Source organism: Podarcis raffonei, chromosome 15 (assembly GCF_027172205.1).
Source record: "Podarcis raffonei isolate rPodRaf1 chromosome 15, rPodRaf1.pri, whole genome shotgun sequence".
Classification (NCBI taxonomy): Eukaryota; Metazoa; Chordata; class Lepidosauria; order Squamata; family Lacertidae; genus Podarcis; species Podarcis raffonei.
Genome location: NC_070616.1, coordinates 12,303,523 through 12,322,473, shown reverse-complemented (window position 1 = coordinate 12,322,473; position 18,951 = coordinate 12,303,523). Strand labels below are relative to the sequence as shown.

The 18,951-nt window shown below is 43.9% G+C and overlaps 1 protein-coding gene across 9 annotated transcripts in view; it reads left to right on the top strand.

Annotated features, from left to right (window-relative positions):
• Positions 1-18,951, top strand: part of CUX1 (cut like homeobox 1) — a 261,921-nt gene that overhangs the window by 123,565 nt on the left and 119,405 nt on the right. For all 9 annotated transcript variants that reach the window (XM_053367430.1, XM_053367431.1, XM_053367427.1 and 6 more), the window contains exons 5-8: positions 13,106-13,243; positions 16,017-16,140; positions 17,697-17,773; positions 18,877-18,943. In XM_053367430.1, the coding sequence (XP_053223405.1) occupies positions 13,106-13,243; positions 16,017-16,140; positions 17,697-17,773; positions 18,877-18,943 (406 nt within the window). The remainder of the gene's footprint in view (positions 1-13,105; positions 13,244-16,016; positions 16,141-17,696; positions 17,774-18,876; positions 18,944-18,951) is intronic.

Below are 18,951 nucleotides of genomic sequence, written 5' to 3'. Positions count from 1 at the left end.
GCAATACTTTCTAATGGGAAGAAATTGTAAGTGAGGTTTACTGGCTAGCATTTCAGGGAACGATCTGGGATTAACTGTTTATTTGTTTAGAGCACTTGTCTTCAGCTGCTGGATCAGGACCCCCTAGTGGGTTGCACCTTGATCCAAGGTGGGTTGCAACAAGAGCCCTATAACCATACAAATAAATGGGTAAAAAAAAGAAGAAATGGGTCCCCAATGGCATGTTTTGGTTAAAAGTGGGTCCTTGGTGTGAAAAGGTTGAAGATAACCTGATTCAGAGAATTTATAGCCCACTCTTGATTACAAAATAACCCCAGGGTGGGTTACAATACAAAAAATAAATACACAATAATGCCAGTTACATAAAACTAACAGATTCATCGTTGCATAAAGCTGTTTGACAAGTCAGAAAGGGGAGACCGCCCAGCTCCACAGCCAGTTCAGCCAAAGACCTGGGTGAATAAATGGGTTCTTAAATGGTTCTAAAAAAACACATCAGGTTTGGTGGCAGTAGAATCTGTGATGGGAATACATTCCACAGTTGGGTTGCAGGTACTGAGTATGTTCTCACGTGTTGCCAAATATCACACACTTGGCAACTGTCTAGGCCATTGTGTACATGGGAGCAGGCAGGCAGTCCATCACATCTCAAAATTCTGGGTCTGGTATGGGAGGGGCTGCGTTAGACACAGCAACTAGATACTGCTGTATCCAAGGCGCTACAGAGCTGAGTGACTTTATCATCCAAGTGCCATGCAAACAGTGCACAGCATGTTACCCGGTGCGCCAAGGCCCACTTCGGGTATGATTAGCTTCTGAACCACCTGGAATACCCCCCGCCCCCCCAATGGCTCATTGAAGATGCAATGCCAGTGCCAAAGTGCTGCTCCTTCATCATCTACAACTCCTTGGTAAACTAAAGGGCACTATGGACCCTGCAGCATTGGAGAGGACCCTTAGGAACGTGTCTTCATCTTGCCATCCCATGGTGAGACCAGGACCTCAACCAGATCACTAGCTCTACTGCCACTGGAGCGTTTGCTCACATTCCGTTGTTTCAAGACCAGGCTGTTTCTGAAAGCTATGTTCGATGTGGATGGTCCGCTTGCTTGGTCATGTTGCCTCTTATTTGTTTTATTTATTTTTAAAAGCATTTATATACAGCAAAATATTTCAAAAACTTCTAAGTTGTGTACTGTCTTAAAAAAACACACACACCCAAATGATATGTGATTAAAATAAAAACACAACCTAAAACAAATGGGACAGCGATATAAAAAAACAAACAGAAAAGCATATAAAAGAGGAATAAAGTATATTCAAACACATAAAACACGGTCCAATTTTATGGGTCAGGAAAAGCCTGGGCAAATATAAGGCAGACTGGAAACTTTGTTGGAAAGGATGCACACCAAATGTATGCTGCAACCATCAGCCATGTTCTTCCTCTGAGCTTGCTCTCCAAGCTCAAAAATTGATATGATTGGGAAATGTATTGTGAGTAATGAGGACTGATTCTATTACATGGTTGTCTATAATTATAAAGCAAGATTTTTCCTCTCTCTGTGTGTGTTTGGCTTTTATTCCTAGCATTCTGATTTCCAGGCTCTCCTGTTTCTTTTCTTTCTCTCTTTTCATTATCATACCCATAGTATATAAAAGACTTTTTAGGCCACTCTGTTTATTCTTGTAAATTCTGCTTATATCTATAGCTAAAATTAGTAGCGTAGCAATGTAAATGAGCTGGTTCTTGGTATTCAGAAATCTACACTCCATGGTTTCAAAGCTTTGATTTGAATGCTGGGAGAATTCCTTAACCGGGGAACCAGCAGTTAGGGGCCTTTGCTGGATGGTGCTGAAGGGCATTCCTAAAATATGGGGCAGTACCTTCCTCTGGTTGGATTAGTCAGCTTCCTGCCAGTCTTTTGCCTCCTCACCAGCAGGAGGAGACAAACTCGCTTTCTAGACTGACTGGTAGAGCAAGGTCAGCTCCTCTATCCCATAATAAGGCTCAGGAAACAGCTGCAGCTAGAATATGCCTTACATGAAAACTGATTGCACTCTTGACAAACTGGGTTAACAGAGAAAACACATCCGATGTACACAATCATAAACCAAAGAATTATATGTAATGAGCCTAACCCCAGACTTTGCAGTGAATCTGGGCCTGCACAGATTGAATTGTACACATGTGCACCTTTAAGAATGTTAGAACATGGAAGTCCGTCTCATGTCAAATCAGACTCATCTGGCCCAGTATTGTCTATTCTGACTGGCAGCAGCTCTCCAGGGTTTCAGAAAGTAACCCTACCGTATTTGGGGGATTATACCTAAAATTTATCGCATGCAAAACATGTGGTTTGCCACTGAGCTATGGCTGCACTCGTGCACGGACACCATGTAGGGGTCAGGTCAAGGTAGAAGCTCTTGTCTAATCTGGCCTAGATGGTTTAGTAATTTAACTTTGAGCCCTTATTTACACTGATGAAAATGTACAGGACTTTTGTGTGAATCTTTACCTTCCATATTCTTATTGAAAAAGGTGGCAGGAGTTCTTAATGGATTGAGCCTGTAATTCTTTGTTTGGTGTTAAAGGTCACTTTGTGCACACGGGACTTCCTTTTGTAGTGCAAGCCCTAGGAGTTTTGCTTTGTGTGACATTATTATTATTACTATCAGACAAGAAAGCTTAACATCTAACGTGATGGTGCTGGGTAGTAATATATAGTCTACCTCTGTTCCTTTAAAAACCTAACTTCTTTCCTATATCTATTGTATCGTGCAGGGCCAGTTCTTTTCTGAAATTTATGGTATCCTTCAACAAAGATGCCGGTTGAATCATTTCAACCCGTTCCCATAATTTTTGCAGTGTGTCTGTTTCTGAGGGACTTCGCTTTTCTGAATTTCCACATATAACAATGTTGTGGTACTTGGATCGTATACAGAACCAGTATTTGTATCATCACCCCCCACCCCAAGGCTCTAAAGAGAGCTCCAGTAAGCTGTTCATCTAAAACCATGTTTCTAGCTAAATGGCTGGAGTGTTGTTAGGGGATGGTCCAGAAGTGCTGAACCCTGGGACTTGTGTGCAGGGCTCTGGATCTCTTACCCCATTCCCCCCCCCCGATGTTTTTAAAGAATATTTAAATTAAAAAACAAAAACTGCAGAGTGCTCAGCCGCCTGTAAGCAAAGAACAGTGGCAGGGGAGACCCCAGCCACCCACTGTCTCAAATTGGCCCAAAGGAATGTATGCATATAAATTAGCATGTGCATTTTTATCTTTGCAGATTTGTGCCCTCGGTTGTTTAAAGTACCTACCAATACCCCGGATGCGTGACTTACTAGTTTAAAGAGTAGCTGCACCCCCCTTTTGGAAACACTCGCTGTTTAGACAGCAGCTCTTGGCTTGTCATTATTTCCAGAAAAAAAATCTTCGTTTGGATTCATTTATAACATTCACTAACTCTAGCAGTTCTGGCTGCCCTTGCAGCCCAAACTCTGTTACTCCAGATCTGTAAGAATGCTAACTTGTGGATCATGTAATAAAAAAACATGTTTTGTAGATAATATACTGTTATAAATTGTGGTGTATGTATGGGAATACAGATTTTCATAATGTCTTTGCTGGGGGGGGTGCCTCTGGGGAAATAAACAAATAATGGGGGTAGCTTGGGGTTTTTTTAACTGGGAAAATGGTGCAAGGATAAAAATACTGAACCCCTGTCTTCATGCACCATGATCCCAGCCCAGAACACCCCTCCCTGTTAGCAAGAGAGAGGACGGACTATTTTGCAAACATTTAGTCTCTAGGGTGAGTCTCATTTTACAATAAAAATCAGCATATTAAAGGAAGCTTGGGTTGATTTAGAGGAGAGCCTGGTGTAGCCAGTGTTTGAAAGCATGCTCTCTATTGCGCTTCCTAAGAAGTCCTGGGGGAGCTTGGGCCTTAGGGCCATCACTCTTCTGTCACCGGGCTGGCTGCGTTAGGAGGCAGGTTACAGCTTCCTTGCGAGAAAGCCCTAGGTGATGTGGGTTTATTAATTTTTCTGGGGAATAATTAATGAATTAATTATACCGGAAGGCGTTTGAATATTCAGAAGCCACAGTGTAATTATTCTTATTTGGTCTTGAGATGCAATTTCATTTGTGGATGGATATGCAAGGACTTGCTATGACAATTTGTTCTTGCTTCCTTTTGGCGTGCAAGTTGCTTCATTGTTCTTCTCGTTCTCTCCTCCCAATGAATCCTGCAAGGTTGGGTGAAGCCAAGGAATCGTAACTTCTCTGAAGGCAGCTGGGTGTCTTCGGGTCCAAGGCTAGCATTTTGCCCTCTGCTCTGCACTGGCCTTGAGAAAAAGGTGCTGCTTTGATCCACACCAGTTGAGGCATTGCTCTGCTCTGGCATAAACGAGAGAGAGGGAGGGTGGCGAGTGTGTTCTTGAGGCCTCTCTGTGCTGTGAACATTGCTCAGAACGTCCTGGGGGCAAAATAAAGGGACACTTAAGAACTCCCTTCTGCTTTGTGGCACTGCTGATGGTGTGCAGTGGCCTTTAAAACCAAACAGTGCATTTTCAACGGACTTGCCGGAGGACGCTCTCTTTTCTATCTCCTCCTCTCTCTCCTCCACCCCCCCACCAGACCGAACCGTTGTTCTCTGTGGGCGTTTTCTCGAAAGAAAACCCATCACCGAGCGCTTTTGCGTGGAGACCTGGTTTTGGAAGAGCAGATACAGCCGCTCCGAAAAGGAGTTGAAGCGTCAGGAATGAATTATTTTTAGAGCCAAACCTTCGGAAGCGCATTACCAGCTGTATAAAAAATTAATTGCCTCTGTGGTTCTGCTCGTGTTTCATAACTGGCTGTCTGGCTGTTGTCAGTGTTACCGGCCTGTAATGAAGTCCTTTTGTTTTAGTATTCTGGTTCTCTTCCCCCATCCCACCCCCCACCCCATTGTCGCAATCCCCTTCCACCACCAGGAGACGAATGAGTTACTGCGTGGCAAATGGGAATTTAACAGGATAAATAAAGATAGCCAGTCTCGTTGCATTGAAGTTGTGCCCATAGAGGGCATGCTTCAGTTCTGTGCAGATATTACACTGCTGATTATGGGGTTGCTAGCAGCTGCAAAGCTCTGGTTCAGAGACCTATGTTTTAGTGCAGATGAACATTTTACACGTCATGTCTTTTTTTATATAAAAAAAAGAGAGAAAACAGATTAGCTATGCTTTAATGCAAAATCTCTTCAAAGAGAGGCTTAGATGTGCCTCCTGATCCTGTTGAACAAATTCTGCTCCTGCGTTTCCACCGTGTTGCTCTCTCCTTCAGCAAAAGAGGAGGCAGTCCCTTTGGTGGAGTCCAGGGAGCCCTTTCTAACTCCTGATGTGGTTTGGAGTTCACGTTTTCCAGAATGCCTTTCTGCCACTGCAAAACCTCCTCCATGTAGAGAAACCCTGCCTTTGCCAAAGGTGGCACAGTGGTCTTCCAGGAGAGGACCATTGATGCTATGCTCTGTGTGCATACAGGCATTGTTCCAAAATCAGATGTACGCTCTGTGAAGGAAAGCTCCCATGTTGTTCAGAGCTCTGAAAGGCAGACTAGAGCAGTCTTGTAGTTAGCCGCACACCTACTCAGATTTCAAAGGACTCTGGGTGAAATGCTCATTCACTTGCCCTTCCTCAAATCTGCACCACCTCCAAGAGGAAGAGGGCACAGTAAGCAGGAGTTTTCACCCACTCAGAGAGGACAGGTGAACAGGCAGCTGGGTTGAGGCCAGCTGTGGGTCTTGACTTTATTTTGTGTGTGCCTGTATACTTGCTTTCTGTAAAAAATAAAGTGGCTTCATTGCAGTTTGCGTTCAGACAAAAGAACAGGAATCTTGAAAAGAAAGGAAAAACCAAGAATACTGTTAAAAACCACCCATTAAATTAATAAAAATCAGTGTAAAACACAGAAGGAGTAGAGACTTTAAAAAGTAAAAATGAAATTAAACAAGATCTAAAAACTTTGGGGAGAGCAAGTAATTTTTCACTCTGCAGTGGAAGAACACCACTGTCAAGCCCATCCACCCCTGCACGGGGAGAGAGGTCCACGGCTGGGCAGGTGTTTGAGGATGTTCTGCTGGCCTGTGGAGAGGAAATGCCCCCAGTTCTCCACCATTGCCAAAAGAGACCCACATTTTTCTCTGCTCGCTCTCTCCTCCCTCCCCAGCTTTATATCTCTATGTGCAGCTCACCGGCCTTCTTCATATTAAGCTTCTCTGACCCGTGCCACACCTCTCTAAAAACTGACCTCCACCAACCTCTTTGTCAGTCAGTTTTTTTCTGCCTTCTCGGTCCAACCCTGCTAGGATGACACAGAGCCTCTCTGGCTCATGACACCCACCCCTTGCGTTCCTCTACCTTTCTCTGCTGGTGATTATAGGGCATTCTGTTGTGTGTGCACCCTCACCCTTCCTTTTTAAGCACGGTTGGCAATCTGCAAAACCTGCACTGGAGGTCTGGATCCAGATCCGGTCTTTCTTTTGCTCCCAGTCCTGTTCAGCCGTGTGGGGTTTTACTTTCTTTTTGGAAATGGCATGGGTGGTCCCCACACACACTCCCCATCCAGAGGGATTTTCATCATTTTTGCTCATCAGCATGCTAATTGCTGTATGACTAATTATGCCCTGAATTCCAGTTGATTTTTTTAATGAGACAGCTGGGTTAATTATGTAATCATATGATTACATTAGCCTAGAGTGCCCCAGCGCAAAGTAATCCACGTGGGCACATGATGTCATTGTGGAAGCAAGGCTCACAAGGGGTGCATTGAGCCCTTCACCTAATGGTGAAGGGAGGAGGAGAAGGACAGGGTCAGCCTCAATGTTCCCTTTGTAAACACTTACGTTGGAGAATAAAGGGTGTGTCCCATGGGCGGAGAGCATTTTTCTAAAATGCATCTTGCCTTTCTCTATTAGTCCACTACCCTCTCTCTTTCTCGGGAACAAGGCTTGAGCAGAATAAAACAGGATTTTCCAGGTTAATGTTAGTGTCATATTCTATTCTTAAAGGACAAAGAAAAATACATGCATGTTTATTTAAAAAAATAAAAAAATTAAGCCTGTGCTTCCTCATATATTGTTTCGGCAACTTACAAGAATAAAAAAATACAATAAAAAAGTAATACACAAAAAGAACAAACAATAAAAGCTATCAGTAAAGTGATTCAAAAACAGCTGCAGAAAGAATGAGTTGCAGTCCATTGAGAAGTTCGGTTCTGTTAATGTGGGTCTGGCGTGAGATGGTGACTTTCTGTCCTATTGCCTGTGTTAGTTAGCTCAGCATTGGCAAGTTGTTTGTTTTAATAATTGTTATTAATTCACCCCAAAAAAGGTTATATAGGATTCTGCAAAATACATTGTTATCAAATGGGATCTGATGGCAATATACATAGACCATATACAATTATAGATCACTGCCAAACAAATACAGACATAAATTAAAACCAAAATAAATAAACCACAGGTATGTGAATGTGTGGAAGGTAGTGGCTAGAACCATTTATAGCATAAACCTAATGGTTCAACAAGAAAAAGTTACAAAACATGGACCCTGTGGTTTTCTATTGCCTGTCACTGCTTGTTGTGAAGGGTCACTTGTTTGCATACATTGAATTGCCCTCATTGAATTGTCGCAGTCTGTCCATGTTGCATTCCCTTCCCTTCTGACTTCATAACTTTTAATTCCATCCCGAACCCCATGTCTGCATATATCTAGAACGGTTGGTTATGCTTCAGGCAGAGGGCCTTCTCGGTAGTGGCACCCTCCCTGTGAATGCCCTCCCATCAGATGTCAAGGAAATAAACAACTATCTGACCTTTAGAAGACACCTGAAGGCAGACCTGTTTAGGGAAGTTTTTAATGTTTGATGTTTTGTTGTATTTTCAATATTTTGTTGGAAGCTGCCCAGAGTGGGTGGGATAATCATCATCATCATCATCATCATCATCATCATCATCATCATGACTGCAAAAGCTTATGCCATAACTAGCTTCTTAGTCATTCATTAAGGTTCTACAGGATTTTTTGCTGCTTTTGCAGAATAACATGGCTACCCCTCTGGAAACAAGAAGAACATCATACAACATCATAGAACATAATTTTCAAAATTGGAGTGAATACAGCAGCAGAGCAGCTCCCAGAATAATGGGCAGCCAGCCTCCTTGTACTGGCAGGTTGCCCAGTTAATGCTGCATCCCTGTTACCCACTCTCGTAGGGCTTAGGAATGGAATTCTGCTTTCTGGGCAGTGTTGATTCGTTGGGGACTCTTCCCAGTGAATTGGAGAAGACCAGGTCATCCTCACTCACAGTAGTGGGGCAACTACATATGCAGCACCCAGAAAGAGAACAAATTTGTGCTTGCAGATTTTTATGTACAGATTTATATCTACAAATATGCAAATAATGCGAATCGAAATAAAATTGATATCACTCTCTTGGGAAAGACTGGGACCAGGTGGCCTGAGTGCCTACTCTGTCTGCTGCCCAGGTGATAAGTGTTAATGGGCAACCTTGCCAGTTCCCCTTCTGATGGTTCCTTAGGTTTAAACTGGACTTGGACCAGGCAGCACTTCAAATACAGAAATGATGGCATGTTTCCAGGGCTCAATTGTCTACTTTGCTACTGAGTTTAGGAACAGGTGGCGCTGTGGTCTAAACCACTGAGCCTCTTGGGCTTGCCGATCGGAAGGTCGGCAGTTTGAATCCCTGCAACGGAGTGAGCTCCTGTTTCTTTCTCCCAGCTCCTGCCAACCTAGCAGTTTGAAAGCACGCCAGTGCAAGTAGATAAATAGGTACCGCTGTGGCAGGAAGGTAAAAGGCGTTTCTATACGCTCTGGTTTCCGTCATGGTGTTCCATTGGACCAGAAGCGGTCTAGTCATGCTAGCCACATGACCCGGAAAGCTGTCTGTGGGCAAACGCTGGCTCCCGTAGCCTGAAAGCAAGATGAGCACTGCAACCTCATAGTTGCCTTTGACAGGACTTAACGGTCCAGGGGTCCTTTACCTTTACCTTTCACTGCTCTAAAACTTTATTTGATGAACCTGAGCATTCAGGCACAGAAATTCTCACTGCTAACCAGGGTCTTTCTGTTTACCGTTAAAGGCAAAATCTTTCAACGCGTGTGATGATTGTCCCAGTGATGCAGCTGCAGATTTACACTCAACCATGTTCTGTGGAACACAATAATTTCTTAGTAACATTTCCAGTGTTCATGGTCTTGTTCAGCAATTATACAGTTGCCAACAGCCTTGTGAGGTAGACTTATTGACATTCCTCCCATGTTAGAGGAGAAAGAATAAGAGTACATTCACATCTCTGAATAGAGATTCGAACCCAGGTATCAACACAGGGAGCAATTGTTTCTCTTCTCAATCCCCCAAATAATTTTACATGATTACACCCTCACATCTGGTTGGGATATTCTGCTCCCCAGGAACCTGGAATATTTTTCTTCCCAGTTGAGAGATATTAAGTGCAAATTTCTGGCACTGAGTGGAATATGGTGGGGGTGGGGTGTTTAAGTTATCTTCACCGCTATTTTCAAACGTTGTGTCTCATTCTTCTTGTAAGAAAGTTAATAACCAAAGTGTAGTTTGTTAGTAGGTTTTCATTTTTATATGCTCTAGTGAAATCATTTTTGTTTTCTAAAATCATTTTTCCTTAACAGATACCACTGCAAGGTTTGTACAATAATAATAAAAATGGCCCTCCTTGGGAATTTTTCTGAGTTCCCAAATACATACCTTTTGAAGCTTGTTACATTTTTAGGTTTGAAGCGTAGCAGTTGCTGGGCTGGCATGTAGCAGAATCATGGCCGAGTTTTTATAGCAGTGATTATTAAATTAGTTTTCTTTAATAGAAGCCATATGAATTAAAGTGGAGAAGTCTGTTCTGTGTGGCCTCTTTAGCATATCCCAAAACAATATTCAAAAGCTGCTGACATTTTAATCATTCATCTTGGCTTAAGCAAATTTTGGAGTTTAATGCAAGGAGATAGGCTTAACATTATGCTCATACTTTATTCTGCAACTGTTTTGCTTCTTTGACATTAACCTTTAATAAAGCTAAATTAAATATACATATCCTAATGAATAATTATGAGTGCCAACATTTTCATTTACGATATAATGTTTTCCAGGGATTTGGGAATTTATTGACTAAAGGTTTAGTCATTATTCATTTTATAATGTAGATGTTGGTGGGATGGGTGAGTAATAGTTAATACAAAATGCTTGGCAGATTTTAGTCCAGGAAAGCCTTGTTAATTTGCAAGTCTTGGGGCCCTAAAAATTGTCATGGGCCCTGTGACTTAAGCCGGGTGCGACTGGTAGGATCTGCTAGAGGAGGACCCTGAGGCAGAGGGTTGGCAAAGTTCAGGGGGTGATGGAGAAGAGTGTCTCATGGCACAGCTGCTAGGTGCTTCTTTAAGGGATGGGGAGTTAACAGGCTTCACCTCTTGGGAAAAAAGTTCGCACTTGAGCAGAAACTGGCTGTCAGTGGAGCTGGTTGAGTTGGAGGCTGAGGGAAAGTGTGAAGGTTGGATTCTGGTCCCATTGCCAAGGATGTGCTCCTGCAAACTAATAATAATAATAACAATAGCAATAATAATAATAATAATAATAATAATAATAATAATAATAGAAGAGGAAGAAGAAATATAAGAGATGGCAAAATTTTGAGAGAATACAGTCATATCTTGGTTTTCGAACAGAATGCGTTCCGGAAGTCCATTCAACTTCCGAAATGTTCAGAAACCAAGGCACGGCTTCCGATTGGCTGCATGAGCATCCTGCAATATACTCCCAAAGATGCTATTTCTATTTCAGACAGTACCTGTAGTTAAAGATGTGTGTACACATAGAAATACAGTTTGAGTGGATCCAATATGAAGTCCTTGTCAGAGTGCTCTACTCCCACCCAGCACATGCAGACAGAGGCACTTGCTTGGAAATATGAAAGAGATACTTATTCAGGCAGCCTCAGCAGCAGACCCAGTGCTCAGAAGTTAGGGAGCAGGGCAAGAAGTTTGTAACGGCGTAGAAGTGATGAAGATGCCCCAACAGGTTTTCCCGCTCCTCCCACCAAGCTTTCAAAGATGGGGCAGGATGTGCTTGTTCACAAGACTCATAGTCTGAACACTAGTGCACACTCTAAACCTTCTGTTCAGCCTCCCCTCTTAGTCCATCAAAGCCCTCTCCAGCCTCCACCGAGGCTTCCAGCTCCATCGGAAGGTCAGAGGGGAGAGCTGACATCCTTGCTCCCTCTTCCAAAGTGACTGAATTTGCAGTACAGATAGGATACTCCCCTCTCCCTCCAACCCAGGACCCCCTAATTCACCCCCCTTATTTCTCCCACCACCAGAGCCTGCCAGCTGAATCTCGACAGCACTGTGGAGGTCATGGCAAAGAGTCAGCATTGACCCTTCTGGTTACATCTCCCCTTAGGGGTGCTCCTCTACTCAGACGGCTGTAGTGAAAGCCTTGACTTGGCCTTGTCGGTTCAACGCCAGGTCAAAACTCTTCTCCTGCTTGGAGTGCGCAGACTCCTCCCATCGCTGCCTCTTCGGGCACCAGTGTTTCCAGTTCACCACCCATGGAAGTTGGACCTGCTACACTTCAGGCTCTAGCTCCAGCCCACGAGGCCCAAGCGAAGCCTCTGGCTGATGCGAGACAGCAGGAGCACTGGTTGTTTCAAGTGCTTCCACCCTTCAGCCCAGCCCAGCCCACAGAGGGCAGGAAATAGTGGCAGCAATTTGTGCACTACTTAATTGGACAGTCCTGTTGGGCCTTTACCTCCCCGAGCTGCCACTGAACTTAAATTTTATAATTGCTCTCAAATCCTCCCTGTGTTAAATAACTTTTTAAAAAAAGACCTAATGTGAGATGAATATTTTAACAGTGCTAATAATGAAGAGAAAACAACCACCCTGGCCTAAAAACCACAAATGAGAAAGTGATGTAGTTATAAAGTATGCATGTGCTGTGAGGGCAAGTGATAAGCAGCCTCAGTTTTTCCCCTTGCATTATGGAGGTGGCAAGGCAGGAAGCCCTCTCTGAGCAGAGTTAACACAATGCAGCACACCCTGCCTCTCTTTCCTCAACATAACCCAGTGCTGTTCTTTTATAAACTCTGGTGCTGGACTGACACGTTGCAAAGTGCCCAGGCTTGCACTTAATGCGTTAAGAGAGGTACAATGGGCTTATTATGCGTTTCCAGCAACTGAGGGTGGTCTGTAAAATTAATGATTGTGGCGGCTGCAAATTAAGCGAGCTCCCTAATATGTACTGTTGTTGATCCTCCGAGATTGGTGTGTTTAACATTCCTCAGCGGGAGACTAAATCTTTGTAGCCATTTCACAAGTGATGCTGGCGCCCACCGCAGAAATGTATGCAGCGCTATTTTATGAGACCCTTTTTGGATTCCAGGATTCTTCTGCTCTGGCTGGCAAAGCTCACAACCAGCCCAGCAGTCTCTGTGAAACGTGCTTGTGTATGTGTATGTGGCAGGTGTATTGTGGTGCCTTTCTAGGGATGCTTTGAACATTATTAGGCTGCCTGGATGTGCTAGCTAACTTGGACTAACTTGGACTGATCCCACTTGATCAGACCCTTTTGCCTGAGTTTTCTGGCAAAATACTTGGTGGGGGAATCCTGGTGTGGTTTTTCAGTGTATGTTTTGAATGTTTGAGCAACCTAATTCTTCCCTATCGTCACACACCATGCCAGTTCTCCTGTTTCCTCAAGAAAGGAAAGATTTGGATCTGAGAAATTCTAAGCTTCCCCAAAGCTTAGAAATCTAGAACCCCCCCAAAGAAATGTGAAATCAGCTGGGAAATCTAGGATTTCCTGAAGAAATGTGATCAAGATAACTTGACTTGTTGGAAAGGATTTGACCTGACGCCAAATACATAAATTGTGTGTTTTCGCATGTGTGTGTATATTTGCTTGCACGCACACAGACATGTTTGCCAAACGATTGCAATTGAGTTTTTAATTGTATTGCTTTGAATTATAAACTTGCTTGTCTGGAAATGGAGATCAATCTGTCTTCATCTTTGTATTGTTCAGATCCCGTACCAGCTCTGGATCTGGGGCAGCAGCTCCAGCTGAAAGTCCAGCGCATGCACGATATTGAAACAGAGAACCAGAAACTTAGAGAAACGCTTGAGGAGTACAACAAAGAATTTGCAGAAGTGAAAAATCAAGGTAAACTGGGAAGGGTGAGGAATGCTCTTCCTACTTATGTGTGAACATAAATGTTTGGGGGATGGTTTAGATAAGGAAATAATAATGATATTTAGAGAAGGAATGCCATCTGTAAAAGCCAGTTCTCCATAACCTTTTGCACTGTAGCATGACCAAGAAACAGAACTCTAGATGGGGCTTTGTAGATTAGTGGGTAAAGTACATAGCAGCTGGCTTTGTTCTCAGCCCCTGTGGTCGCCGGGATTTCCAGGGGCAGGTTAAGATTCTGGCGTCCCTAGGCTTGCCTTTTTTGTGTTGGATCATGATCTCAGCTAGAATCTTCTTGATAAGCATCAAACACGCGCAGCATCTCTGCCTCAATTAAATCTGTTGTTCTCATTTGTCTTTCAGGATTTAGCTGACCTGTTTTTAACTTCTTGCGGTTGCCGTTTTTCAGTGTTTGAATATTAAGGCCCAGCTTAAATGTATTAATTTATATGTGAATCTTTTCCAGCCACTGCCTGTATGCTTCGTACGCATTTAGAGGGAATGCTTAGCACTGTGCCGTTTTCTGTCAGTTTAATATGTGACTCTACGTGGGTATTTGCTGCCTTCACTTTACTTTGTTTATCCCTAGGGTAGAGTGCTGATATTGAAGCAATGTAGGTTAGTTATTTAAGTGGACGGGCCAACTGTTAATGGTGTCCCTTGTAGATAGAAACACTGTAATTACAAGCAGCGAGCGCTCACCTCTTCAAATGCTTCAGGTTGTGTGTGTTCCTATTTGGACTTTGCAGCAAACAGCGTCCTGAAATGGGAATGAGAAGTTGTTCTCTCTAAAACTGTTTTCCTTTTACACAACACCTGTGGTTAAAATTGTAGAATCACAGAAGGGACCATGAGGGTGCTAGAGTCCAACCCCCTGCAATGCAGGAATCTTTTGCCCAACATGGGACTTGAACCCACGACCCTGAGATTAAGAGTCTCATGCTCTACTGACTGAGGTTACTATGGCAGCACCTAATTCTGGGCATTATGGCTTTGAGAGTTATGAGTTGTGAAGGTGGCCACCATTTTTTATTCTTTTTACCTGCATCCTAATATTGAAGAGTGGATAATATGTTTTGTAGCTTTTCTATATTGCCGTTTTGCTCACAGGAACGACTCACTGAAACTTTCTGCGATGTATGTGTTTGTATGTCTGTATAAAACAGGAAATTGGCAGCATTTAGCTGAAAAGATATGCATTGGTCAAACAGTTTTTGTGCACTAATTGCTGCCTGACTGAACTTCCGTTGGTGATGAAAATGAGCGGTGGGGAGGATTATATCCCTTCTGTTGTGGAGTTTCACATAACGGGGGGCTAGTACCAAAGAAACCCTGCCATTTATTCCGGCAGATGTCTCCATGAAAATAGAGAACGTAGAGAAAGCCTTCATTAGTTGTTCTTAATACTTAGAATGGTAAATAATTCTTTCTTTTTAAGGAGAAGGTGCTCTCTCAGGTTGCTATTGATGTTTATTGTGAGCCATAGCACATGCACACAATTGCCCAGCCCGCAGTTTCCCTGGTCAAAAGAATAAGAAAAATAACAACAAAAGTACCCTGAAATATAATGCAGGTACAAGCGTTGTTGGTTTACAATACTTGTGTTAGTCCCCAGCTTTGGAGTCAATCACACTAGCAGGAAAGACTGCTTGCTTCAGGGTGGCAGAAGAAATACACTTGGCATTTTATCCAACTAAGTTGTATGCAGAGTACAATGCCTGAAATTAATAGACCCAATTTATTCATGCCCTTTGTTTTCTACTCTGAGTTGGATCAGCCTTAGATGCAATCCTCTGGATATAGACTACATGGATATAGACTACCCCTTGTATCTCCTCCAAAACGAAGAAGCCTAAGTGTTGGCACACTGAATCTTGGCACAAGCCAGGGGGGGCCAGGAGGAGCTTTGGTCCCCCTGGTGGTAGTCCATAGCATCCTAGGGAATCCCACATCACGTTTTGCTGCTACTTCTTGTGCTCCTTGCTGCCACGGCACAGTTCACACATACCTGCAGCCTGGCTTCCCCCTGCTCTCTGCGCCACTCGCCCACTTCAGCCCTCTTGTATCAGCAGATAGATCTTACCCTCGGGCAGGGCAACATTCAGGGCTGCTAAGAAAAGCTTGCAAGCTTCTAATTCTGTACATATTTTAAGCACTCTAGGGAGGAGGCTCTGGTTGAGTGGCCTTGGGCACATCTGGCCGTGAGCTGTTCAGGGACTCTCGTCCAGTAGTTAAGCACATTCTTTGCATGGGGAAGGTTTCATGTTTTTGTCCCCAGAATCTCCAGCTAGGGTTGGGGTGGGGGGGGGTTCCTCTCTGAAATCCTAGAGGTCCCTGTGGACAGGCCATGGTGTGACTGTGTTTCAGACAATTTCCTGATCCTCATCTCTGATCACCCTAGAGCTTAATGTAGGGCGATGAGGTGTCTTGGCGGCGATTCCACCCTGCAGTCAGGTTAGAGAAACCTTCACTCCGCTTCCCGGCAGCGTCCATTGATCCTGCTTAACCTTAAACATTTAAAGTTCAATTTACCATTTAGGGAGTAAAAGGTATCCAAAGGGACTTGTGGCCATTGATTTTGTGTCAGGGCTGGAGAGCGAAAATTTAAGCCCTGCTGCTGCTGCTGCTGCTGCTGCACCACCTCCAAGATAGCCACACTCTGCCACTGCGTGGTATCATTATTTACCTTGGCTCATTTTCTCCCCTCGCTTTCTTTCTTTCTTTCTCCTCTCCCCACTTGAAACAGAGGTGACAATAAAAGCACTTAAAGAGAAAATCCGGGAATATGAGCAGACCCTGAAGAACCAAGCGGAGAACATTGCTCTTGAGAAGGAACAAAAGTTGCAGAATGACTTTGCTGAGAAAGAAAGGTAAGTTAACGTGTGCAGGTGGGGCATTTCTGTATTCCCTGCCCCCAATCTTTCCCTTTTGAAAGAAGAGCATATTGGGAAAGAAGAGCACTAAGCACTGGGCAGGATGGTGGTGAATGCAGTGGTAGTGCTTGTTTTAATATTGTATATATCATTATAGACCATCCTTCATGTAAAAGGTAAAGCAACACAGCTAAAACTACAAATACAAATAAAACACAGCAGTTAAGAAGACCATTGAGATCATGGGCAGCATAAAAACAGTCAGCAAAATTTTAAAAAATCCATTTTAAAAGCTCGGGAAAATAGGACTGCTCTGATCATGTATGTGAAGCACTTGAAAGTTCTTAAATGTGCTCCAGAAATGCGAAGCATGCTTATTATCTATATTAATAAGGCTGTCTAGTGATTAGGGGTTTTGATACCGACCCTGTACTGCTCACCCTTCGGTCCAAAGGTAGCACACTAGAGAGCATGCACATGAAAACAACCATCCATGGTTGGGGAAGTGTTATTTTTGGAAAGGAGCCATTTTTTTCATCTTTTGGGGCACAAACTTGTTCTGTGTTAGAGATCAGTCAGATGCATGTATTTAAAGCGGGGGTGGGGAACCTATGTCCCACAGTCCAATCTTGATCATTAAATGATTAATTGAATGCATTTATAATTGCTGATTTGCTCATAAGCTCCCAAATAAGTCTCTTCTGAAAAAGAAAGGGACCACCAAATGTGCAAGAATTTTTAAACTGCCTGGCACTTTTTCCACATTGACTTGTCTGCATTGGGGCTATGATATCCATCACTGAACATCAGATTGATCCATTGATGAGTGGGGAGGGTTGATAATCCAACCTGCACAGATCAGCTGAATGGCTCACAGGGGGAAGGGTCTCACTTTTGGTCTCACCCATTGCTGGTATGCAGATCCCAGAGAGCTGGCCAATGAGCCCTCAAACAAAAAAAGGTTAGCTATCCTTGTTTTAGGGAATGCACTCAGAGGAGCTTGCTTCTGTTGAAATTAGACTGTGGAAGAACTCATCGGTTCCAACCCTGTGTAAGATGCTGTGATGGGATGATGAGCTCCTTGTGCATAAAGTCCTAGTCCCTCAGAGTTTGGCTAAGTCCACAAACCTCTGTCTGTGACGGAGCTCCTTAAGCATGGCTCCGTCAGTCGCTTGTAGAATCGGACAGTGGGCGTTTACGGAACTTCTTCCAGCATAAAAGTTCCTTAACGGAAACGCGTCTTCTGGACTCTCGGCGTGACAGTTTCCGGCGAGGAGTGGGTGTCCCTATGGGAGGTCCTGAAACCTCCCCGCTATTTTCGCTGGAAGTGTCTCTGAGCCCTCCCTCCGACTCACTTTCCCTTGGAGCTCCTCCTCTCCCCCTGCTGGTTCCCTCCTCAGCTGATAAGTCTCTCTCAGCCTCTGTGAGCCCTTTCACCTCCTTTTCTCCAATGGCAGTTCCCTGACAGATGCATTTTTATGTTTCTATTTTATGTTACATGGAGATGAATATATTTTAAGTTGCCTTTTGTTTCCTTGGCTTTCTCCCTACAGAATGTTGCAAGAGACGCAGGTTTCGACAGCCTCAAAGCTGGAGGAGGCTGAACACAAAGTGCAAGCGTTGCAAACAGGTTTGCTATTTGACTGATTCAAACAGAGAAGGGGGAGGTGCTTTGGGTTCATCGAAACATTGGCCACCTCCTCTCTTTGGCCCAGAGCAGATGCAAGGCTACCAGTTTCCGAACCATACTTAGGAGACAGCAAGCCTGCCATGCATGAGCTCACCTCCACTACCTACGTGGATTTCTGATGAGGATGAACTTTGGTTCACCATAGCATCCACACTGGTACTATGGGAATGGCTTAGAACCAAGCTTAGAACACAAGATGAGCCCAAAGGGGGCGCATCTATCCCAGCATCCAGTCCTCACAGTGGCCAATGATTTGCTCATGGGAAGCCATTCTCAAGCAGGATTTTCCCCTCCTACCAGACCAACTCTGCCTGTGGCCAGTTAAAGGTTGGGTCCTCTGCCCTCGACAAGCACCCTGGGATCTTTGTGGCCACCATTGGCCTTTGTTGAGGAGGACCCTCTTATACCCCCAGACCTGGGACCAGACTATACCAGCCTGTTGCTTATTACTCAGCTGCATCTTGATTTCTGTGCCTGATGTTCTCAGAAAGACTTAGAGATGGGGGTTACTTTCCTTCCTTTGGCTCCCACACTGAAGTTCAGTCACTTGAAGTTGTCCCTCCCTCCCTTTCCTCAGTCTCTCCTTCCCTCCCTGCCAGTAGCTTGTTCTTGACTTACCTGCTCTTGCTTCCCTGCCTGAGCTTCAGCCTGCCTGGCTTCTTTCCCATCTGAAGCCAAAGCAGGTCCCCGTTTTAACTGGCACAAATGGTTTGTGTCACAGATGCAGATCTATAAACGGAATATAATGTGCTTAGCTAGATTCAGCGGGACAGAATCTGGAAACTTTCACTGTTCCTGAAAGAGAGAGAGAATGTATGTGTGTGTGTTTTCTAAAGGAAAGAATTTTGAAAAGCTTTTAAGCCTTGTTTTTCTGCAATGTGATTTTGTTTGGTCAGGGAGAAAGCTTAATGCAAGATGACTTTTCAGACAGAGAACAGTTTATAGTTCAATAGTAATTGAGTAGCCCTTTTTTATTATTACGTCGCTCTTAACATGTCAGTAATGCCTTGGCAATGTTGCTTTACCCCCTCTATCCCCTTCAGCCTTGGAAAAGACACGGACGGAGTTATTTGACCTGAAGACAAAATATGATGAGGAAACAACGGCAAAGTAAGACT